Source organism: Dromaius novaehollandiae, chromosome 3 (genome assembly GCF_036370855.1).
Source record: "Dromaius novaehollandiae isolate bDroNov1 chromosome 3, bDroNov1.hap1, whole genome shotgun sequence".
Classification (NCBI taxonomy): domain Eukaryota; kingdom Metazoa; phylum Chordata; class Aves; order Casuariiformes; family Dromaiidae; genus Dromaius; species Dromaius novaehollandiae.
In genome coordinates this window covers 115,277,376-115,301,928 of record NC_088100.1, presented here as the reverse complement: position 1 = coordinate 115,301,928, position 24,553 = coordinate 115,277,376, and the positions used below count along the sequence as shown (strand labels likewise).

Here is a 24,553-nt window from a genome sequence, read left to right as displayed (position 1 = left end):
ATCTCCTAAAATTTGTGTATGCGTGGCAGTTAATAAAACTTTTGTTTGGAATCCTTTTGGTTGAAAAGCATATAGGCATCCTATAAAGCCCGAATCCAACAGTTCCATTTTCTTCATTTCCATAGTCAGATATCTGTCAAAGGTAAATCAGTTTTCATTTACCAGTTGTAAAATGCCTAGGAATATCTGCTGCCTTCAGGTTGCTTCTGGATATATCCTCCTCCTTTTTTTTTTTTTCTCCTCTCTTCTCCTTTTTTATAGTCTCATTGTATTTGAGTTTTCCTTCTGATGCCGTATCTGCTTTTGAGCTATTCTTTAATAATTAGCAGTCTAGTTTTGCCGAATGATAACTTGAAGTGTCTAAGTATACAGCTATGTAACTATTCCATATTTTCAAAAATTACTTTTCTCGGTTTTACTTTGGTAATCGTAGCAGTCTCCTAACAATATTCCCCTTTTTCTCAGGATTTGAACCTAGGAAAATAGCAGAGACACTTCTAGGTAGATAACCAAATGACTGCTTTCTTCCCTTCTGCTCAGCTCTACCCAGTATAGTTCCACTACTAAACAAAGGTGGTCTCGGTGAAAATGAAACTGCCGACAGAGCTATGCTGATTTATACCAGCTGAGGACCATGGTCAGATCTGTATACCTGCTGATACACGGGTCTCCGGTGTATTTTTTTAATTCTACCTTTTGTCTTATTTTGGTTTCTCAGTCTAGAAGAATGTCTTTAGTGTGTTTTATAGCAATACTTCACAGATCGTCCTACAAATTGCAGTAAGACAGAGTGGTTTGTTCCAAATAGTTAATTTCAGCATTTTAATGTTTTTCCCCCTGCAGTTTACGTTGTATGGTTGAATTTTTAAAATAATTGATGAAATGATAAAATAGTTGTAAAAAGTCATAATATTCAAATGCTGAGGTTTGATTATCGTATTCTAATTTTAGCTAAATTCCTAATGTCACACATTCATATGCATTCATGGTCAGTAGTTCATGCCTCGTCATGGCTCTCTACTTCACTTAGAATATGAAGTAAATAAAAATGTTTGTGCCTTCTGAAAACATTTTGTTCTAGAGTTTTGTCTGGGTAGAAGCAAAATGTAAAATAATCCAGTCATTTAAGAGGAGAGTCAAATTGCCATACATATTAAAAGAGGCTGCTTTTGATCAGCTCCTTTGAATGTCTAGCATAACTCCATTTATCTGAAGATCTCAGGGGACACCCAAAACCCTCAGATAAATGGGGGCTTAGTTAATCAGGGAAGCCAGCTGTCCAGCTTCGTCGCTGGCATAGGGTTCAAGATCATAACCCATCCTCTGTGCAGCTAGGTCTTCTTGGGGGAGTGATTTGCATGCTTCACTTCAGCAATCTAGCCTTGAGGCTTCTCAAGAAAAGCCAGCCAGGCACTTCAAGCTTCCTCCCTGCTCCGCTTACCCCAAAGCGTAGCAATGGGTTGGGAATGATAGCCCGCTAAGATATGCGGTGTATTTTTTAAAAAGTAGTAGTTTATATGGCACAGGGATTTAGCTTAACGTTCTAATACATTTAAAAAGTAAAATCAAATCACTGGTTCTTGAGCATGAAGGCACAGCAAATTTACAATGGCTGCAGTTTTGACAGATACAGTATTGCACTAGTGGTTATCTGGATGAATGTGTTCTTACGTGCTGATAAATCTGAGGCTTCTCAAGACTACGAAGGAAAATTACAGTTTCAGACTGCTTCTGTACAAATGGTCTTGAAATATTGATCTTCAAGTCTGCTCTCCCCCCAAATTACCCTTTGGATATTTTATGGTCTCTCAGATCCTCACGATGGATTATTTGGGACTCAGGCTAGCTGAACATTGCCTAATGTAGTGATGGCTGCAGAAAATTTTGACATAAGCACAGTTAAATAGCAAAACTGTGCTTTTCTTTGCACGCAAGAAGTACAGCTTGAGTGAGTTATATATAGAACAAAGATTTTGTGTGAGAGCTCAGATGATATTCATAATGTCATACTGTTTTGTTGACCTGTATTTACAGGATGAATGTATTTTGAAAGGGTTCTTTACAACTTACTATCTTCCTGATGTTTCCATTAAAGTACTTAAACTTTTCTGTAACTTCAGTTGCTTTTTCATTTATTAGTTGAGATCAACATAGAGCTAGCAGTGAGTTTAGTTACATTTCCCATAGTTATTTAATGCTGCTTAGATTATGCCATAAGTGGAAATTAGTATGACCATCTCACCTGATTTCTCAATGGATTTCTGTCGGTATCACAAAAATTGCTGTCCTATTTAACCCTCTTGGTGGCTGTGCTTAAGGGAGCCTGAGAGACGGGGGGAGCGCACTGAGCTGGGGAGGGGGATGACAGAGTGCAACTGGTGCATGCAGCGGTCGTCCTCGCTGGGTCTGTACTATCTACATGCGGTGCCTCTAGCTGTTCAGTTTGCAGGAAACACACTGAATTTGCATCTTCCTGTTACGCCTCTAAAGCTGCTGGTAAATCTTTATAGGTATCTGGATGTCAGCTTAAACTTGGCTCACTACGCTGTTTTTCACATGCTTCTCCTCTAGTTGCCCAGCTGTTTAGTTGGGGGTGCGTGGGGAGGGGGGCTTTTTTCCCACTTTCTGTATAGCTAGGGATATCATCCATCTCTTAAAGAAGGATTTGGACAATCCGTGGTGCAAGGTAAGCTAGGCAACGCCTCGCCGTTCTCCTCTTCCCAATGACACTCAGCAAAACAAGCGCGCGCCTCAGCTTTGTTCGCGTGGGCTGCGCGGGCCCGTGCATTAAGCAGCGGGGTGTTACCAGGCGTAGTGTGAAAAGCCTTTATGGGGGCTCTGCCTTGTTTAAGCCGGGCCCGCGAGCGGCCTGCGGCCCAAGCGCTGGCGGCGGAGGCCCGCTGGCGGCAGAGGCCCGCTGGCTCAGGTGGCCGCCAGCCCTGCGGTGAGCGCGGCCCTTTCAGCGATTCGCCACGCCGGAGGCCGTTCCCGCTGCGCCAGCACGTGCCGGCTCAGCGCCGGCGTGCCTCTGCGCCAGACGGTCGCTCCGGCCGCCCGTCCCGCTGCTTGCCCGCACAGCGGCTTGCAGCGGCCGGGGGCGCCGGGCCCTGGCAACAGCTGGGCACTCGGCGGCATAAGCACGCTGGTAATGAGCGGGGGCCGGTGGCCGGCCGCCCTCCGGGAGCGGGCTCGCGGCGTGTGCTGCCTCGGCGAGGGCCTCGCAGCCCATTCAGTGCCCTGAGTCACTGGGAGTTCAGCCGGCGATGGGCCGCGGCCCCCGGCCCCTGCAAGAGGGGGGAAGAGAAAAAAAAGGAAGCAAATAACACTGTCAGCAGGTGCAAACGCTGCAATGCTCGGTATTGATTTTCCTCCCCGAGTTTTCTGCAGGAAGTTTATAAGAAGATTTATCACATATCTGTCTGCCTCTCTCAGCATTAAAACCTTTTTTTTTAACACAGTGTCTGTAGGAACTTGCATACCGTTAAGACTGAAACAGTCTGCTTATCCCCTTATCTACGCAGAACACTAGAAACACCACGTTGCATTTTTAAGTATTGTTTTACTCTGAATTAAAAAAAAAAAGCTCTTTTAAAGCGTTCTTGCGGACGTAATGGAAGTCGCAAATGGTATTGCAATATTAATCAGTAATGCTTTTCACTTCTAAATAGCCTCACCTGCATTATGTTTTTGCTAGGGATATTCTAGCTACTGCCGCTTTCTAAACGGAAAGGGGCATTTTTTTTCCCGCGTGAGTCTTGCAGAATGAGAACACGCTTCCACACAGCGAAAACAAAATGCAGATCTGCAAACTTTTTTGCTTTAAATGAGGAAATGGGAAAATGAGATGTCATATGGTCTCCAGAGAGCGTTAATTCATAAAGTCATACGTGCGGTTCTCTAGTCTATTGGAGATTTGTTTCAGACGTTATCCTGTTATTGGAAGTGTATGATTCACCTTCTGAGAAAACAGAAGCTGCACACAAAAGGAAAAGCTTTGCTTTCTCCGCTGTGAAAAGCTGCCGCAAGCAGGGGTCCTATTAAGACAGCTGGAAAGTTGCTTCAGCTTGTTACGCTTGTAAGTTTTATTGGTGACTGGTTTTTGATTACACATTTGAATGCTGTGTGTTCCAGGTTGCCAAGTTTTAATTAAAAGGCAATAGTCTTAATTTTAGATTGCTTTGTTGTCTGCATTATGCAGACAGCACTGCATGCAAGCTCTTTTTTTTTCACCCCAATTTGTATCATTTATTTAGGATTCATAAGACAACACCTTCAGGTATCTGTCTTAAATGTAAACTTCACACTTCCAGGAATTGTTTATTACTGTAAATTTATTTTTAAGGAGTACAGTGATCAATTAAATATGCTTTTTTTCCTCTTTCCTGTAGTTTGTGCCTCCAACCTAATTATTTTTCCGGTATGAAAAGGTTATAGTAAAACAAATATTGTGGACAAGGATCATTTCAAAGTGCTACAGCTGTTCTGGTAAAGTTGGTTTGGGATTTAAAAAAGCCTACAGTCCGGAGGCTTTGTTTTTACCATCAGTAACTGTCAGTCCGTTGGCTCTTCGGGGTCAATCCCTTTCACTAATGCAGATAAAGATATTGTTCATAATTTCAAGCAGTGAAGTGTTTTCACTCCTCACTGCTCATGTTCAGAAATGTTAAGTAGTACTATGAAATTTTGGGATGCTCTTTTCCATGCCCATGGTGCAGCTTTCTGTATGTTTCTGTGGATTTGAACTGCTACAGTCCTCAGACGTTGTGTAACTGCACTGCATTTTGTGCACGTTTCCTTAACCTGGTTTCTGCAGTTATGAGGAAAGAGCTCTGTATCTTGAAGCAATAATCCAGAATCATAAAGAAGTGATGACATTTGAAGATTTTGCAGCTCAGGTCTTTTCTCCCTCTCCTAGCTACTCCCTCAGTGGAACTGGTGAGTCTCTGTACGTTTTTCTTCTCTTTAGCACTAAGAAGCACTTGAGCAGCAGATGTACACCTGTTTTTTGTAGATAAATGCTTGCAAATTTAAGATGACCATTTTTCCCCTGAATCAACTAATGAATATCAAAAGGAATGATGACATTCATTTTAATTTGTTTTGCATCAGAGCTATTCACTCAGTTCCTTTCTTCAGCTATCCTGTTAACCCCCGAATCTAGCAAGGTTAATGAACTTTCTCTCAGTAATGTGCTGTGGTTCATTCAGGAGTGTGGGTTTCTTGCTGAGCTGGGAATATGTTGTTCAAAAGCTATGCCTGAATCGGTGCTTACTTATCGACAAATAGTTCCTCACAGTAGAAGCCGTTGCTACTAATGCTAAATGGGGATTATGCTGCTGAGATACCAGGGTCAGGGATTAATGCAAAAGAAATGTAAGAATAGTGTTCTGTTAGAAAATCACAACAGCAGTGAAGTATGCTAACATTTTCTTTATATATGGGCAAATTTCAGACTTCCTCCCAACACTGCACTTGGAACCTGGGTTTTTTTGTTTGTTTCTTTTTTTATATATATATAGAATGTATGTATATGTGTGTGGTCGCATGTGTGTGTATGTTTATATTTATGCATACATATATGTATATATACACCCATTTATGCTAATGGTCATGCATCAGCCCTATTGAAAGATGGAAATTGAATGCAAAATTCTGTGAATTTATTCCATATGTGTCTTACCAAGTTTTTAAGTTGTCACTTTGCTATTTTAATTAAACTTAAATAAATATCTTCTGAAAGGAAGCACCGTCTCTGAAATACAGGTTTCTAGTACCCTCAAGATTTGTTGTTTCCATCTTCCAAAGAAGTGGATGGTCACTGTATGACGGATTCTTTAATAAAGATTCCCTAATCCCCTTTTTACACTCATTGGGTGAAACTGGCCCTTTCTAATTATTTCCTGATACTCTTTTGGATTGTTTAATAGATTATTTCGAACCTGTATAAATGTTGCGAGACATCTGCTCTATTTCTCTTTAGTCTGACTTGTTAGCAAATATCTTCCATCTAAACTGAAAAATTGAAGGAAGAAATTAAATTTACTAAAATAAATCACTTACAAATAAAATCAGCCGTGCATCATTGTTTAACATTACTGGCTCCAATCCTTGAGCTTTCAGAGCTTTGTTAGGAGATAAGAGGTATATGCATGTACTTGTGCTGGTCGCCAGCAGCAGCAGGCAGAAGGCTTTGGAGATAAGCAAGCTGGCAGAAGTAAAGGGGAGCCAGTGCGATTTACATAATCGTGCCTCTGCTTCCTGGAGAGGCGTCAAGAAACACAGGGATGGCCTCTATTGATCTTTGTTGAACTGGAATACTAAACAACATTAGAAAAGCTTATAACTTAAAGCTTTGATTAATGTTTTCTACATTAAAAAGTAGAACAGCTGTGAATTAAATTCTTTTATACACTCTGCCAAAAGTCTGAGACCAAAAAAAATGATCAATTTCAATAGAAATGTAGATTTCCTGCCCGGTGTTGTTAGCACTTTGAATCATTTATCTGTTTGCTTATCAGCAAATAAAAATATAGTTCATATATTCTAAATGTTTTGCTCAATGCATAATTTCTTTCATTTGTTGTTTGCACATTCTTATTACAGCACTTAATGATCTTATTCTAATCAAATGCAGTATAACAAGAAAGGACAGATGTACTTAATAATATAGTAGTCATACTCTCTGAATCCTGGTCATACTTTCCAAATTCTGCAGTATATTTGGTATGCAAAAAATATTTTAAAAGTTCATTATTATCTACTTAAGTTATTTGAACGTTGTTAAATAATAAGTACTTGAATGTGATTTTATGATTTCATGGTTTCATTTTTTTCTTAGAGTAAAATCTGTCACAACCAGACCCTGATTTTTCACTCATGAGAATTTTAGCTCATGCTCTTAACGAAACTGGAGGCCATACATGATTTTTGGAGGCAGAATTGTATTGCACATGTTGTCCCCAAGTTATCAGTTCATAATTCCTTTTCGAATAATCACAGACAAAGGCAAAAAGCTCAAATGTAGACTCGAATTTAGAAACATCCCTGTCATGCATCTCTTACTACCCCTCTCCTACCAGTTTTATGCTTGTGTGAACTAACTAAAGCTCTAATTTGTGGAAGGCTGTGCAAAATGGAGGCTTTTTTAAAAGCAATTTATAATCATTGGAATATGTTGGAAGTTTAACATAGCAAGCTAAGTATTTCACTTTTGGATTTTAGAAGACAACCACACAAGACTACCAGCCGATAACTTCTTCGGTGTTTTAAAATGCAGTTTTCTGGATGCGGCAAGTCATTCTTGGCAAAGATGTGAATCCATGTCTCACAAAAGTCTCTCTGTTTAAAAGACATTCTCCCCACATTTATCTACAAATTTACTTGAATGTTTAGTTGAATATTACTACCAGCACTATGAGTAGATGTTATTAGGATGTACTTTTTCATCAGATACTCTCTTAATGCCGTAATTTAGTGCAGCAAGGAGACCGAATGCAAGTCTGGTCGTTTTACAGTTGTTGCTAACTATTCCCAGTAGTCAGACGTTTAGCCAAGTCCTCATCCTGCGAGCAGGGCTCCTGGTCAGGCTTTCACATGTCGAAGCACTGTGGGAAAGCCGGCAGAGAGCTGCTGCTGCGCTCGCAGGGATCTGCCTCCGAGATCAGCAGCATTTAGATCAGTATGGAATATTTCCATGTTTATGGCATTTTAGCTTGCTAGCGCTCCACCAGCGTCCAGAAGCAGAGCGTGGCAAGCTGTGAGCGGCTGACGCCAGCCCTCTGCTTGCCACGCTGGCGCTTGCAGGCTGACGCGTGCTGCAAGCCCTGTTTGTCCCGGTTGCCTAGTCCTAACCCAAAGAGTGCCTGAAAAAAGTACCCCGCTAACGTCCAAGAAATGCTTAATACTCTGTGGTTCATCTTCCATTATGAACTAACATTGACACTTGTATCTAGTTAAAGATATGGCATATTTGGATCTTTCCTTAAACTGTAATATCTCTTCTTTAAAATAAAGAACCAACTTATATGAAATTCGCTTGAATAAATTTGCATAGATCTATTCCTTCCTATTAATGATGAGAAAGGGATTAAAAACTATTTTGAAATCATTCGTTTCACAGTAAATGTGAGTACAACCAAGTACCAAACACGATTTCAGTTTGCAAATTGTAACAGCACTGTATTTTTCAGTAAATGGTCTGTTTTCCCATATGTCTCGTGTAGTTAGAATTCTTCCTTATTTAGATTCACATGCACTGTGTGTGCAAACGTGGCTATCTGCCATTTAAGAAACCAGTCATTACACTTTTCCTCATGTAAAGGGGAATTTCTGTTCCGAAACATGAAGAAATTTATGGAGCTGACAAAGATCTGTGTTTTTCCCTTCTCAAGTAATAAGTCAGCTGGAAGTACTAACCCTGTCTGGCTTAAACTTTTTGGGTAAATTTAAGATCAGTTCTTCCATGATCTTATTCTTAATACCACCTGATTGTAATCCTGTCATCGCTGCATATACACATGCGCAATAGAAAGGGTCAATGAGTTAGTATACTTTTTATTAAAATTAAGTTTGTTTTTAGTAGTTCGTGCAGTATGAGAAGCTAATCAAGACCATTATATGAATCAAATGTATAGCTGCTAATGACATACATTATTGGTGTATTATTAATAATGATCTATTTATTTAAATTAAATATTTTTTTCTTTTTTTTCTGGCACTGCCTCTAGGGATGTTTCCTCTAGATTCAAATGTGATATGGGTTTTTTAAAGTGTGCTCTGGCTTAGTCTCCCATATCACAAATAGTCTTGCAGGTGCTCAATTTTATGCATGAGAATAGTCCAATTGACCTCTATTGCTGTTTTCAGAAGTAGAGCCTTAAACTCCCTATATTCATCATACATATCCCTGCATATCTTAAGCATTGAAAATGCAGACTAGTAGGCAGAATGAACATCTCTGAACTCATTTAGGGGATGTGCAGATTAGGAACAAAAGATGAGAATACAGTCCTTTGTTGTTAACTGGTACATTACATGCTGTATTTTAATTAGGCTGGGTATGAGAGTCAACCCAGGAAATCCTCAGTAATCCAACACTATTGAATTATTCTTATCCTTTCCCTCTGCAGATTTCTCTCATTTTAAGGATGGGGTTTCTAGCTGCTATTTTTTCCTGTTCTTGCTCCCTCAGCCAAAAAATCAAAACAATTATTCAACAAAATACTTAAACTGTGCACAAACTTTAGAAGATAATTAGATGATATGTTCTTTTAAAAAAGTCATTACTATTAAACATGTACAAATAGATACCAAAACGATCCAACTTTAATTAGCTCTGTTGACTACAGAGTATTATATTTGTAATTTAAGATCAGAAGCCAGAATGGTCTTAACTTATGGAAGATGGAAATATTAGGAAGTTCTAGAAAGGAAAAAATAACTATTCTGTTAGAGAAAGCTTTATATTTGACAATTTTATACTTACAGGAGTATATTTCTACTTTCAAGAGAACCTACAAACCTGTTTTTTGGTATTGTAGATCTGCAGTTAGTGCTTCAAAGGGTTAATTGAAATGGGCACACTTGACTGCTGAGAGGACTGATCTAATCACTGCCATATCCAAGTGCATCTGTTCACCATGAGGTCATTCTTGTGCATGCTAATGATTTGGAAAGTAAAGCATAATGCTTAACGTTATCAGAAAGGATATAATGTAAATCTTTACTTTTTTCAGTTGCTAATAGCTATTGTGGAATGAAAAGGAAGGCAAAAGTGTCTCAGGTTATTTCTTTCGATTTTAATTTTTTTTAAAGCATCATTTTCAGTGGAGCGGCAGGAAAACTGTGCTGGAAAACTCTGACATGTGGTATCTGTTGATAAATGGATTCTTTAATGAATATTATAGCATTGCCCAGGAGCAACACTTGAGTTGAGGAACTGTAGACATTTTCAGCATTCCCAGGTTTTAAAGGTTTGGAACCCTCGCCTGCTTATTTACATAAAGCTGAAATTTGCAGGCTTTTTGTTGAAAAGGTGACACATGCTTTTCTTTTGTTTCCAGAATTTTATACACATAAATTTGTTATAGGAAATATGTAAATATACAACAAATGAGATTTCATGTATTTTTAAAACACTTTTGGTGAAGTGCTGAGCTTTTATGTTTTCCTCTTTAAAGGAAAAGGAATATTTCAAATGGCCATGTAAATTTAAAATATATTTTTTCATAGGACAAAATGGAAACTCAGAGTAACTGATGTCTTAAACATACTTATCTTATTTTATTGTTTTTAAAGCCAATTGGACTAATTCTCCTTTAGGTTTGGTTTTGTTTTGCTGGGTTTTGTTTTTTGGGTTTTTTTACTTTCTTGTCTGTGCATTTTCCTTGAAAATCTGTAGAATATCAGCAGTATATTTTGTCAGTTTTGTGTTCTAGATGGAATAAAATTATCTCCAGGTTCTGTGTCATGATTTTAAATATTTTTTAGGGAAGCTGGATGGAGCTGAATATTAGAAAAAACACATCTGGAAATAAATAGTTATGCTGCCATATTACAGCATACACAGCACATGCCAAGTGTTGCACTTGAACAATTTGACCATGTTGCCTAAAATTGAAAAAGTAGCTACTAGTAACTCAGACTTGCAGAATTCTGTAATATTCTAGTAGCTATAAATCCACTACTCAGCTCCCCAGTATATACATTTAGCTACTGTCTGTTTTTTCACAGGAAAAAAAGAGGTGATGCTGGAATTGTCTGGCAGTTGTTACAGATCAAGACTGGTGAACTCTGTTACAGAACCACGTGTAGTGCTTTCCTGAAACATGTATGAACCACTGCAAATTCTTCATTTTCCAGGAAAAGTGTTACCTTTCAAATGTGGGAGAAAACACAAGAAGTTACATAATTAGCATAAGCTTGTTACGACGTCTGAATCAACTCAGCCAGTCTTCCTCCTTGTGTAGGGCCAGAGAGAAAGACAATTTATACAAATGCTTGAAACCTTGGCACTGTTGAGGATGTTCAGGCAGTAAGTAAAGAGGGAAAAGCCTAAGAAGGTGGAAAAAAGGAGTAGGAAGAGTGTTATCAAAGGAGAAAGGACTGAAAGTTTTCTCTCTTTTTTATTCCCTGTGAAGAATGTTCAGCAGAGGTGCAGGGACCTGGATTGCTCCTCCTCTTTGCTTAGTGGGGTAGTTCTTAAAATTAGTATTCAAACTATAGCAGCTTTCACTCTTCAGTTAGCTGCCTCCCTCAGCCAGCTAGCGTGACTTTCGAAAGGATCAGGCACTCCAGGACCTCCCTCTCAGCTGACTCAAGATGACTGCAGCTTCTCCAGGAGATGCAGGAGCTACTCCTTTCCGGGATAGTCGTGCTTATTGACCCTAATGATCTCTACATGGCTTTTCTACCGGTAGGCCTCTTGCACTTCATGAATAGAGCTATCAGCTGTTTGGACTTTCTTGCCACTGCAGGGAACACCGTAAGAAATGCACAAGGCCCTGTTTTCTGCCAAGCTGAAGTGAAAACTATTCTGGGGCAATTTTCAGCATCTGTGGTGTTATATGCATGCAAGTCCAAACTCATACTGATCTGCAGAAATGGCAGTTTAGTAACTATCTCCATCCCTGCCAGTCCTGAAGCCCTTGGTTCAGAAATGTGAAGATACCCTGTCAATAGTTTCACGGCAGCTATCAACCCATCTATTACAACTTGTAAGAATATGGAAACAGATAAAAGAATGCTAACTGGAGCAATTACGTAACGGGCTTACAGGTGCTGTTGTTCAGCACTGGTAATTCTGTATCCTGATTTTCACCTTTCTGCTTTCTGTTCATCGAATTCATCAAATATGAGAAGTATCCAGGAGTATTTCCTAAAGATTTGCAGGGACCTTTTTAGGCAGTTGTGCCACTTCAGGCTGGAGTGATGCTTGGGCAAAAGGCTGAAACATGGAAAGTGTGCAGAAAGTCTTCCTTGGATCTTGGGGTAAATTCATTGAGGCTCTGTTGTATCTCGCCATTGCAAAGAGGCTGACTCCAGCACTGCTAGACACATGGTGGGGCTTTTGTAGTAGGTTTTCTTGGGTCAACGTCTCAGTTGTCTTATGAGCTCTGAACCTCTCTCTTCAAGCATCTGCTTTTTTGGGGTGGTGAAGGGCCGTAGTAAAATGACCTCACTATGGTGGATGTTTCCTTTGCAGGAAGAATAGGTGAGCCAGGAACCTGCTCCTGTCATGACAGTTGCCTTTCTTAATTTCCTCTTGCATTTTTTTTAACTCGTTTTCCATCTGTATATCTGGAATTAATGGTGAGGCCCACAGGCACCAGAACATTGATCTTCATTTGAGTAGGCATCCCCAGATGTTGGGATCTTGAAATTTTACTTCCAATAAATTACAGTCTTAGACTTTTTGTTTCCTGATCTGAAGTAGACCATTTCCTGTTTGGCTACTGCAAAATGTATTTGTGTATGCACTGAAGAAACACTGTAAAAGTCTCCTGAGCCCGTAGATGCTGAAGCTCATTTCTCCCTGAACAGCAAGAGAATTTTTTTAGACCTGTTGAGGGACCTCTTGTCATTCCAGCTGTGCTTCAGCATATCCTTATCACGTGAAAGGTAGAGCTCCCTCTGATGCAGCTTTCAGGCATATGAACTTAAGAGTCATCATTCAAGAAATAGTTAGTTCCCTATGCAAATCTTTCGGTACCCACAGTTTGATTAGTAGCAAGCCTAGCCTGACTGCTGAAGTCAGAGCCCAATGAGTAGATCAGTTTTTTGTTTCGTTTTGTTTCTTTCTTGTTTGGGAAATGGTCGTTTGGCCTATGGTAATAGCTGGTTGATAGTAGAGAATGAAAAGGTGCCAAATGAAATTTTCAATTGAATCAAGCACAATTACCTGATTTAATGAGGGAGGAAAGTCAGGAGGATCTGCAGAAACCCAAAATTTACCCTCTCTCCCCAGAGATGCCTTTCAGATAGACACATGAAATAAATCTATTTCACATTTTCCATTCTTTCCTTCCTTCCCATTTATGAAACCAGCACAAACATATCCAAGTAACATGACACAGTGATTTTGATCCACCTTCTGGATCTTCTCATGGCAAAACAAAGAAATCACAATAATTTTTATGACAGCAGATTGATACTATAAAGAAAATTATAATTTTGCTGAAGAATCAAATAATAACTGAATGGAAATGTAGCCCCTCTCGCACCGAAGCATGCCTTACAGTTACAGAGACAACACTAAAGCTCAAAACCACTATTTTTCCACTTCCAGATTCAGTCACTCAGTGAAAATCTTTTCCAGGTTGTGATGTCTTCCATAATTCATTAATCTGTTCATGCCGTCAGTAGTCTGAAGAGTTTAAGCACTCTGCAGATGAAAGTCATGTACAAGGGAATGCAAAAGGAAAGCTCTTGCACCCGAAACATGCTGTGCTACTGATTCTGTGGCTTGATCGTGCCCTTAATGTTTTTGAAGAATTCAATATTGTATATGTTGACAATACCATATTTTGCATTTTTTTCATGAAAGAGAAATACTGTATTTAATTAGTAAAATTCTTAGGTTCCTTGTGAGGGTCAGAAAATGTTCTGTTACTAAATAAGACACAGTCATAGATAAATACCACAAACCAACTCCTTCGATGGCATCTCCTCTGCCTTGAGTGGTGGTGATGTAAATTTACGCCAAGGGACGACCTGGCCTCATTTGGAGGTGGAGGAGTCTGTACAAAGCCGTAAGGCCTGAGATGAGGGTTTACTCCGGGTAGGCAGGAGGCGAGAGCCGTTGTGCAGAGAGGCCAGTCTGCTACCCAGGGGTGCGAAGAGCACTGCGTGGCTGGAAGCTGCAAGACTACTTGGGGAGATCAGGGCAGTTCTTCTTTTTGCCCACGGCATAGGATTGTGTACAGTTTGTATCTGTCCCGCAGGGCTGCGTAGGTGCTGGGGTTGCTTCTCCCCCACGGCTGGCTTAACCTCAGATCTGTGGCTCTGGTGGAGAGAGTGTGAGCACATCAATGGGGCTTTCAGCCTGGGCCCTTCTTTAATTGATTGTCTCTGAGGGAGTTCTCCTAGCTGTGATCTCTGGAAGGGGAAATGGCAGGGGAGGGCTTCATCCCTAGCAATCAACGTTTGTATGGGAAAAAATATTAACTTGATGGGCCTCTCTCTTCTGCTGGCCTGACAGCTCCAGCTGCTAGAGCTGTCAGCTAGCAAGAGAGCTCCAGGCAATGTGGCCCCATTACGTTTTTTTCTTAACTGACAAATGTCAGCTAGCCAGCCAGCCACGGAGGAGATAGCCCATGTAGTGTTGTCATTTCCATTCACAGGCTCCAGCCTAGGAAGCAGCGAGGTTTGGGTGGCATTTTAAGACTGCATTGCGTGTTAGATGGCTTTATTCAAAGGAGAATGACCGTTCAGACTTACTAAGGTCCCTCTGATTTGCAAACCAGTGCACAACTAATTTAGAGCTACTCAAAGTCATGACTAATTAAAGCTTTGATGGCTACATCTAGTTTTTATTTTAAAATCTCTAAAATAAATACCAAGGCCCTGTACCTAATGGTGCCAAGCATTCATTGCCTGTGCTGGGAGCTGTGAGTGCTTATCTGCTGTTTCAGGGTTGTTTCAACACTTGATTAACCTATAGTTTCAGACTCTTCTTACTGCTTAAGTTGTATCTTTTCAAACTGTTACTTAATTTTTTTCATAAGCAAGGACCTGTGGAGCAAACCTCTTCATCTGCCCATGTTTAGACTGTACTGCAATGTCTCGTTAAGGGTCTGGTCTAGTCTGAGGAAGCAGCTACAATAACTATGATTGGCTTTGGCGGGCCCCACAGACGAAGCCTGAGCTGTGTCGTGCTCGACCCCCGAGTATAGGCAGGGCTGCGCTGTCCTTTCGTGTTAGCGTCCTCCATAGACTCTCCCATAGGGTAGCTTTCATGCTCTTTTGGCCGTGCTAAACTGGCTGCGCAGCAGCTGTTAAAGGTTTGGGGTAGTGAACTCATATCGTTCGTTCTTAGGCTTCGTTTTCATGGATTTCAGGGTAGGTCATGTTAATTCAGATAATAAAGATATAACTGACAAGTTCAGTATGATATATCATTGCCGAGCTACCAGCCTTTGGGTTAGTACTATCCAGGCCACCCACCCATTTTCCACCAAAGGATCCAATCTCGGTCACTGCTGAGGTTGAACCACATGTCCTTTGGTTTTTGCTCAAAAGTGCAAGATAAATGAAAGATCTAAATGTAGATTTTAAACAGCTGTTACTCATAAACATTATGAAATCTTTTATCAGATTATAGTAAACAAGACAAATGACCAAAGGAGCATATGGTACAAATGTAATTCCAATTATTTGATCCCCTACATTCTTAATGTATGGTTTGCTACTGTACTGTGACAATTTATGATCACTGGCATTTAAACATGTTTGGTTTTGGTTGCACACAGCCACAGCTGTCTTATTTATTGATGATTTCTTCAAAATATGTTCACTTGAACATACAGGCTCAAGATGTCTAATTATACTATATTTTCAACCAATTTCGATTTTAAAGTAGAACATATCAAAATGCTAAGTTAACATGGATGCTAAAGGAGAAGGAAAATGTCGTAGCAGTGCTGTGGGGTGCTGCTTTTCCATGGCATGCTAAGAAGGTGGATGGCGATAGCCAATTCAAGGAATTTATAAGGATTTTCTCTTGTCCGTCTAACTCTAGTTATAAACACTTGGGTCTGGAGCAGTGTCCGGCTTCAGAGAAAGCTAGAAGAATAATGCAATAGAGATCGTGTCAAAAAATGAAACTAATTTCCTGACACTCCAGTAGCTTCTCAAACCTGTGTACCAACATGATTAAAGATTCTAAGTTTTTTTGTACTTGCGCATTGGCAGCCACAGAAGAATTAGCAGTAGTCCACTGGTTAGTCTAATAATACATTTTTAGTGGAAAATCTCCACAGCAATGAGCAACTTTTCCCCTGAAATTTTCAGTAGCTTTATAATACACAAGTTTTATCTTTTTTTGTTTTTGTTCTTAAAAACAAACTTCAGCAGTTTTGCAGCATATCAATAAGAATCTCATATCTTAAAATGAAGACCGCTGCAAGCACTGCGATCTCCTTTGCTGTATGCCTTTGGGAAAGAACTAAACTCCTTCTGCTGGAGCGTCAGGACTGTCAGCATCCGAGCCGGACGTTAGCAGGCTGAAAATAGGAAGTTCTAGCAAAGAATTTAAAAACATGTAAAAGCTGCACCACCGGTAGGGAGGAGGTCAATGAAGCAAGATACCTGAAAAGATAATCTCTGATGTGCTCAGAAGTAGAAAAGGATGACATACTGTGGAAAACATACAGTACGGCTTGTTTTCTTGCAAGTGTCCAAACGGTGGCTACCTACATAGCCCATAGCGGAGTTTGTTGAGATTCGTAATGCAAGTCATTTCCTTTGGTTTAATCAGATCTTTTTTCCTCTGCTTTTATTAGACACCTTAAGTGTGAACTTGTTTTGAATTAGATATTTTGTTGCATCTTTGAAAGGAAACAGTCTGGTAGTCTTATGTGAGGAGACAGAGAAGAATACTTCAAGAACTTGTGAAATAGCCTTTAAAGAAGTGTCATCGGAGTAATGAAGACAGGATGCAGCTAAAGCAGGCTGGCATACTGGTGGCAAGTCTGGGAAGTTGTTGTTTTATCTCCATCTTACTAAGCATAGATAACAACGCAGCAAGATCTTGGAGTCTGGGGATAACACCGAGGTTGTGAGCTTTGACAGACAGACAAGCTCTGGTTAATCTTGCTGTGCTGATTTACAACGTTACACGCTCCTAGCTGTCCCTTTTCCCCTGCTGGAGGGTCTAGTTTTCATAACAGAATCAGCAGAAGATGGTTCATATGGCAGCATATTAGCTGAAATCCCTCACCACATCTGAAAGAGAGCAGTGTTGAAATAACACCCAGCAAGGCCAGTCACCATGCAAAAATTAGGAGTTTGGTTTGAAAATCATGATGTATTTTAAAATAAAAATTTGCTTTGTTGCTTTTGAGCCTTCATTTTTCATCTTAGTGACAGGATTAGAAACTTTCACTTAAAAAACAGTGGCTTTCTTACTCAATAGCATGATTTTTGAAGCTGGGAATTTCAGGGGGGAGTTATGACACCTGATGTTACTGAGATGCTTTGCTTGCTCTGCAGAGCTCTCTGCCATATGTGCTATACGCATAGAAAATGTTGGGTTTGAATGTATCGTCGACTTGAAAACCTGATCACTCATTCCTGTGAGTCCTGTTTGTGTGCAGACATACAAATTATAGGCAAGTACAGGCATCTGACTGCATAGATTTTTGCACGTGCAAGCGAGCTTCCACAGTATGGAAATGGAGCTTATATGGGTGGCACAATGATTTGTATGTTACTCGCTTTCAGATTTTTTTTTAAGTTGGCTACAGTATAATAGCTGTTCGGGTATCTGCGACGCCACACATTTTAGCGGGGCTGGAGTGCCGTGACCACTGCCATGCTGGAAGCGGAGCTGAAGTGGCTGAAGTCCCACGGTGCCGTGCCTGCAGGTTGGGCAAAAGAGGAGGAGGAATGATCGCTCGTTCTAACTTTTCCCAACATTTTTTCCCTCTATTTTTCGATCAACAAACCAACAGGAGCAAGAAAAAAAAAGGCTGCAGTTACCTATTTCTCTCCAGTTCCCTAATGATCTGTTGAGGTGAACTTTTTGTTCTTAGCTTTCGTTAAGACTGATACATTGAAGTAACCCGCTGGGTGTTTTGTGTGTGTTAACGTGCAAAGCTGGTTTCTGCTCTGCTGCGCGCGTGTAGGCAATGGTCTGAGCTTCGCGTGAGAGCAATGGCTGTGCTGTTCCTGTATTTACACGATTTTGTGTTCTCTCCCTTTAGATTAGAATATGTAAAGGTCTCATTACGGTAATTGCGAAAGGTAAGAGCGACGCTTCCCGCAGGCTGCGTTACTGGCAAGGTGCCGGCTTTACTAATGCAAAAGCTGCTGCAAAGCTCTCGGGCTGTGCGGGCCGGTCCGTCTCCCCCCCTCTCTAACGCTCCCTGCTACCATCACCCCTTTCCTTCCCTGCAAAGCTGTGGGGGCACCACGTGGCCCAGGGCGGCGCGCACGTGCCCCCACTCCCGCGCTGCTGCGCTCGGGGCAGCGCGACGGCAGCACCTGCAGCAGCGGGTGCGGAGCCGGCTTTGTTGCGCCGCACTGTTGTCTGCGTTGCTGCGGGGGAGCTGGCGGGCTGATTTTTGGGTTGTGTCGCCTAAGCGCCGTGGAAGAGGATGGGGAGCCGGGGCTGACAGGGAGCGGCGCATGCCCCGCGGGCCCCGCGAGTTCGCCTGGCTTGCCGAGGGACCGAGCAGCCGCAGGGGGCAAAACCGGGGCAGCAGAGAGGGTCCCAGCGGCCACACACCGGCTGCGGCCACCGCTCCACCGGCTCGCTGGCATCCCGGCAGAGCCCCGGCTGCCGGCTTAACTCCTTACAAGCCAGCTCGTTTTTTTATTTACCCAATATTGCTGAGCTGCTGGGGCTCTTTTGCGATTTATAATTCTGCATTGCCTGTACCCCCTTGGCAACAGACACAGGCAGCAAGAAAGCAAAAACCTTCTCCCCGTCATTACCAAAAAGCCCCCTCAGCCTCTCCCAGGCATCCCAGCATGAGCAGAAGCGTTATGTTTATGCTGTGGAGCGCGGGTTTGTGCATGCGCAGCCTGTGTCCTTCCCAGCAGCGCCCAGCTCAGCGAGCAGAGCGTGCCACCGCAATAAAGCGCCTTGCGCCCCTCTTGAGAAGGCCAAGGAGCCGGACAGCTTGCGAGGGCAATTATAGTATTTGTACGAAAGCCTTTATCTCGGGCAGTTGTTGCCTGCCCGTTTGGCAGCTGCTGCCCCCCTATCAATCAAGGCGCTGTGGTGGGCGCTGCGAGGGGCTTGCCAGCCCGGGGAGAGCGCCACCGGCCCTGGCCGGGGCCACGCTGCAGCCTCCCCATGGCCCGGCCATGCCATGGGGCTGCAGTGGGCGGGCACGAGCAGTGCTTGAGCTTGCCCGCCCGGTGGAGATTGCATTATTGGGGCCATCTGCCATCCTGCTTCACTGCAGGAATGTGAAGCACAACACCCCCCTCCCACCCCTTCCCTTCCTCCACACATTCTTCCCCCCAAAGAGAAACGTGGCAGGTTTGAGGTTTAATCCAAAACTGACAGTTCCACATTTTTCACAGAGAATGCCTTTGCGCATTAAATCACATTTTTCACCTTTCTCTAACATGATATTTTGCCTTCAGTCAATTGCCTTGAAGTATCACTCTGCTAAGCAAGGAGTTGGTTGAAATGCAAACATTAGCTAGTAAATTGGCGGGGGGATTGCAAACAAGCGGGACACACCTTAGGCTTAGCTGCAGCTGCACCTCAGCATTATTTCGTTAGTACTTTGATTTATTAAGATGTCTAGAGTTAGTTAAAGCACGACTTCCGTCATAAGGCCTAAGCGTTGAACCTTTCTGTGAGGAGACAGAGCAAGACGCTGCCTGCATCCGAGCGTCTGTCACCGCCAGGAAGGCGCAGGACGAGCGCGGGTTGCTGGACGGCACCACTAGGCCCCTGATGCATCCAGCCTGTGGCCACCCCTGCTGCAGCTGCAGCTGCCGGAGGCCGTTCGACCCAGCATCGGGGAAGGGCCCAGAGTGCCCCACCACCATTAGTGCCAGGCGCCCCGCTAGACCAGCCCCTCGGTGCTGCTCCGCTGCGGTGCTCAGCGGTGCTAAGCACCCATTGCCCAACATTTACAGCTGCTTTACATCACTATGCTGAACATTATGCAGAACACACCGGGGAATCTGGCCCATTTAGCTTTACAATCGCTATCAGAAGAGCCGGGGCCAGGGAGGCTGCAGTGCTCAGCGGGATGCTGAAAGCACCTAGCGTAGCCTGAGCCGCATGTTCAGAGCACAGCTGAGTCAACTTAGGTCTTTGTGCTGAGGAGGTAAATCGAGTGCCGGGCGGCTTGCTGCCCGCAGAGCCCTGCCGTTGAGTCCTTGCCAACAGATGTCTTGTCTGCCCTGCGTGAGCCTGAAAGCTTTCCTGACATTTTTCATAAGGGTAAGGTTTACCCTGTTATTCTTGGGCCAAATTGTCCATTCCTGCCACCCTGCGTGGTGGGCAGCGAGTTCAGCAGCCTCAGCCAGGCAGCTGGCTGTGCCTCAGTGCTTTTTCTGTGTGCTCTTGAGTCCCCTGGGTTAATAAAATTGAAGGGAACAGTCAAGATACCCCTGCAATCATCAAACAAGTGAACCAAAAGCAAATAAAGGCACAACCTGAAACTGCAGTGTATTGTGGGCGCGTGCTGCGAAAGGTGACTGCCAGCTGCACTGAGGCGCACTGCTCGCTGCAGGCGGAGGGGCTCCGGCCCCCACTCCTTTGGCAGCTCCCTCCCCCATCCCTGCAGGCACCGGCATGGGGGGCTTCGTCCCCAATCTGCCTCTCACCAAAGTGTTTATTTTAAGATTGATAGAATTGTGCTGTGGCTTAAAAATACCATACCACAGGAGAGCTGATGAAATGACACTCGCACGCAGAAATATCCTGGGGCGAACCAAGGCCGAGTGGCAACAACGGCGCTGTGTTGCAGCATGTGCTCTCTTATTCCTCCCGGCGGGATTACCATTGCACAGGGGAAGGACAGGCCCTGCACGCGTGCGCACGCTTTAGTGTTATTCATTTACTTTTTAGTTTAATAGCTACATCCTCAGCTGTTCTCATTCAGGCAAGCTATTTAGTTGTGGCCTCCAGTCGCAGTCACCTTTGGGGAATAACTGAGATATAACTCGATGTTGTTGAACAACAAAGTGTAAATACGCGCAGAGGAGGCTGTGGCCATTCAGATTTTCTTAGGCTACGAATGAAGTTCTTAAATCGTGGTCCTGAGTACAACAATAACGATGGGTATTTAGTCAGTAGTGGCACTAGTTAGAAAAATGTGGGGTTCTTTATCTTTTTTACCGAGGCACATACCGAGACACGTTTCATGAAACTGTTCATGCTGAGGAAACTAGTTCTCAGCTTCCTGTAACAGACTAAATACAGAAGAGCCTTTCAGATAGTTTTAACAACACACACTTGAAAGAAAGACTTTTCACCTGTGCGATGCCTTCATGGCTTTTTTAGGGCCTTGAGCAAGTGAAGGTCGGTGCGTTAAGTGCCCGAGCCCCAGGACCAGTGTGCCGTGGCAGCACCCATGTTGTCACCGGTCTCGCGGTTCCCACCGCGAGCAAGTGGCATTGCTTCCCCTGAACCCGGCAGGGCAGAGCCACGGCCGCCCAGCCGCTCCGACTAATTTTGTTTTTTTTCTTTGCCCGTCTTATTTTTCAGGCTGTCTCACCACAAGCGCAAGCGCTGAGCTTCCTGTCGCTGTAGGAGCAGAGCTAGCAGAGCAGCCCTCGCCTGCCTTGCCCCGCGCCACGAAAAGCAGAGTCTCCGGGAAACTGCGCCGCTCCGCCAGCGCCCTCTGAGTGACGTGCTTCAGGAGCAGAACGCTGTTCCAGGGAACTTAAAAAACCTTAAAATATAGTAAATTGTTCACTGTGTCAAATAAAAGTTGTAACTGGGGATGAGCACGTGTTGAAGGGGGCGGGTGGCGGGGGCTGCTCTGCAGAGCTGCAGTTCTCTTACGTTTCCAAACAGACTTTTCTGATGGACATATCTCACCAGCATGATCACCGTGCATTTCACTTGGCTGTTTCTGACATAAAGTGAGCGAAGGCGATGGGTGCGCTCGCGGCTGTGGGGCCTTTGGCTGAAGGTCAGGGAGCTCCTCTTCTCCCGGCGTGCGAGGGCTGGTGTCACGGGGAGAGGTGACAAGCCGGGGTTGAAACCAGTCATTTCACACCGTCTTAGAGCATTGATTTCAGTCATTCCAGCCAACACTCAGTGGTGTATTAGGGAATTTTGTCTAAACAGGTTTTCTTATAATTACACACGTAACGAATGTTCTCCTCTTCCGAAGCATGGGCGAGTGATTTGGGGGCTTTTCAGTCCGCGTTCGAGCTCACTCCCCTTTCTCTTTTGAACACTTGTCCAGGGCAGGTTTTGTGCATGTAGCAAGGAATAGGTCATTAGCAAACACGGCGTTTAGGAGAAATTCAGGAAGGTACTGCCAGTTTTATGAAATGGCAGCACCTGTGTTAAAATCACTGTTCAGTCATGCCATCGTGTCCACGGGCGTGCGTCACTCCCTCGCGTGTAACATCCTGAAGCTGAGGGTGCTCCGGCCTCCAGCAGTTTGTAGCCGGCCCCGCGCAGCACCGCAGAGACTCGGGGCTCCCGTCCTGACGTGCTCGTCTTGTGCCGGGCTGCCATCGACTGAGCATATCGGCATCTTGTCCCAGGCATCAAGTCCTCATTAAAAGCCACAGCGCCAGTTTGGTTCAAACCATTTAACTTAACATGTGTCCGTTTATTTTAGATAGAAATCTTCTCTCTCAGCACCAGCTTTGGAGTGTTTTGTCATTTGGAATATTGCATGTGATCGTTGCATAACGTGAATTAGCCACGTTTTCTGTGTGCATGGAAAAATAAACATAACCAAAATTGCTTTTTAAAGCGCAAATGCTGCACATTTGCAATAACTACTTGTCACCAAGGTTTGAATAATTGGGAGACGGTAAACTTCTTAGGTAAACACCTCATCTTTCCACAACATCAGGGCAATAAGCTGCAAGTTGAAGCATCTCTGATTAGAATAAAATAAGTTTGAAAGTTTTCAAGGACATTCAGTGTCCTGCTGGCACTTTGTGTAGTGAGCAAATACTTTATTTTGAATAGAAAATGTATTTCAGTCTACATATGTCGTAAGTTTTTAGAGGTGAAAACTTTTTATAGCTTAAAAAAACCTGTATTATAAAAATAAGGAAAATGAGAGACATACTGCAACAACTTAAACCCTTAGTGCGCATAAGAATGTGCAGACTTAAGGTAAAAATTCATCGAGGCTCTGTCTGGCAGCAGCATGAGAGACATAACATGAGCAACTGAATACGAGCTTCCATCTAATAAATGCTGCCGCACCAGCAAACAGCGGCCTGTGGAATTGGGTGCCACTTTCAGCACTGGATTTTTCTGGCTTTTTTCATGCACAAGGATAAGCGAAGGAGACAGCTGTAATTTTTTTTTTTTTTTGATGTTTTGGACATCAGTGTCTATGCCCCCATTGGAGTTTTGTGTCAGATACCTCTAGCCTTTCTAATCTTCCTCAGGTCGAGTTCATATTGTTGTGTTTTGTTCAATTATTATTATGCTATTTAGCATGTATATGCACATCTTTAAACTTAGTGTGATTTGTTCTGAGTGAAGGGGATTTATTTTTAAGTGAAGCAAAATGCACCATTGGGCCACCATTTTTTTGCACTTCTACTTATGTGTTAACGTCAACGTCTGTCTATTTTCATGTCAGCAACAGTCTGTGTTATTTCCCTGTAAATAAGGAATACTATTTGATAAATATTTACAGTAATGTTAAGTTAGCTTGACATTTTGCTATTAGCTTTATGCAATAGTTTATTTGGTTCTAGTAGTAACCAGCTTATCAACTTGGCATAACCACAAGCATAAACTTGTGACTGGATGCACTTAGTATCCAGATCAGGAACTAGCGACTGTAGCACTTCGTGTGAATATGGGGTCTGAATTTAGTTGGCACATGCAGGCTATAGATACATGCAGTAATCCTGCTGGTGAAGAGCATTGTTTGCAAACATTCTTGACTGCCGTTTTGATTTTCCGCTTCAAATTTTGCTTCTGCTTTTTAAATTAGAAAATAAAATGTGTATTTTAATTTATTATTATTGTATTTTCATGACTGCATAGGAGAGGCTATCTTGTTCTTAGTTATCCAATAACTGTCTGAACTAATATCAAGGGCATTTTTTCTGAATAAAACTAAAATTTTCTCTTTAGAGCAATGCAAATCTCTAATTCAGGGAAGAATTAAAATGCCAATAAAAATTATTATTTTCCTGCTGTTGAAAAATTAATTTTTTTTATTTGTGAAATTTTGATGGGGTTTTGTAGTATAAAATAAATAACAAAGCTGTCTTACTGCTCCTCAGAAACCAATTAAATCTTGGATCACCTTGAAATTCTTAAAAGAGCAATAAAAAGACCCTTTACCTGCATGCACGGTGTGTGTGCCGTCGGGGAAGCAGGGGAGGCTGCAGTAGCTCTGGGTTCCTGTGCTGCAAACAGCGGAGGTGGCGCTCACCGGTCGGCTGCCCTGGGCTGCAGGTTTGGGGAGCGCTGGTGTTTCAGCCCAAAAATGAGGAGCTGCTGGACCCTGCTGATGCAAGTTTAGTGCTTACATCCCTTCCTGATGGATGGACAATTGGCTTTATTTTATTTCGGGGTTATTGAAACGTCGTTCATGATCCAGCAAAATAATTTGCTGCCTCAAATTGCGCTCAGATTGCTGTGCTGGCTCAAATTGGCAAAATTAAGTGTTAACATAATCAAATTAAGGCGAGATGCAAATTC

At 42.8% G+C, this 24,553-nt stretch overlaps 1 protein-coding gene across 5 annotated transcripts in view; it reads left to right on the top strand.

The window, feature by feature from the left end:
* The window catches only part of RALGAPA2 (Ral GTPase activating protein catalytic subunit alpha 2), a 186,496-nt gene extending 162,443 nt beyond the window's left edge, over positions 1-24,053 (top strand). For 3 of the 5 annotated variants that reach the window (XM_026107450.2, XM_064509890.1, XM_064509891.1), the window contains 2 exons: positions 4,814-4,935; positions 21,398-24,053. In XM_026107450.2, the coding sequence (XP_025963235.2) occupies positions 4,814-4,935; positions 21,398-21,537 (262 nt within the window). In that variant the 3' untranslated portion in view covers positions 21,538-24,053. Of the gene's footprint in view, positions 1-4,813; positions 4,936-10,731; positions 17,051-17,921; positions 17,962-21,397 lie in introns of those variants that run through there. The other 2 variants (XM_064509889.1, XM_064509888.1) reach the window with 2 other exon arrangements.
* The last annotated feature ends 500 nt before the right edge of the window (positions 24,054-24,553 follow it).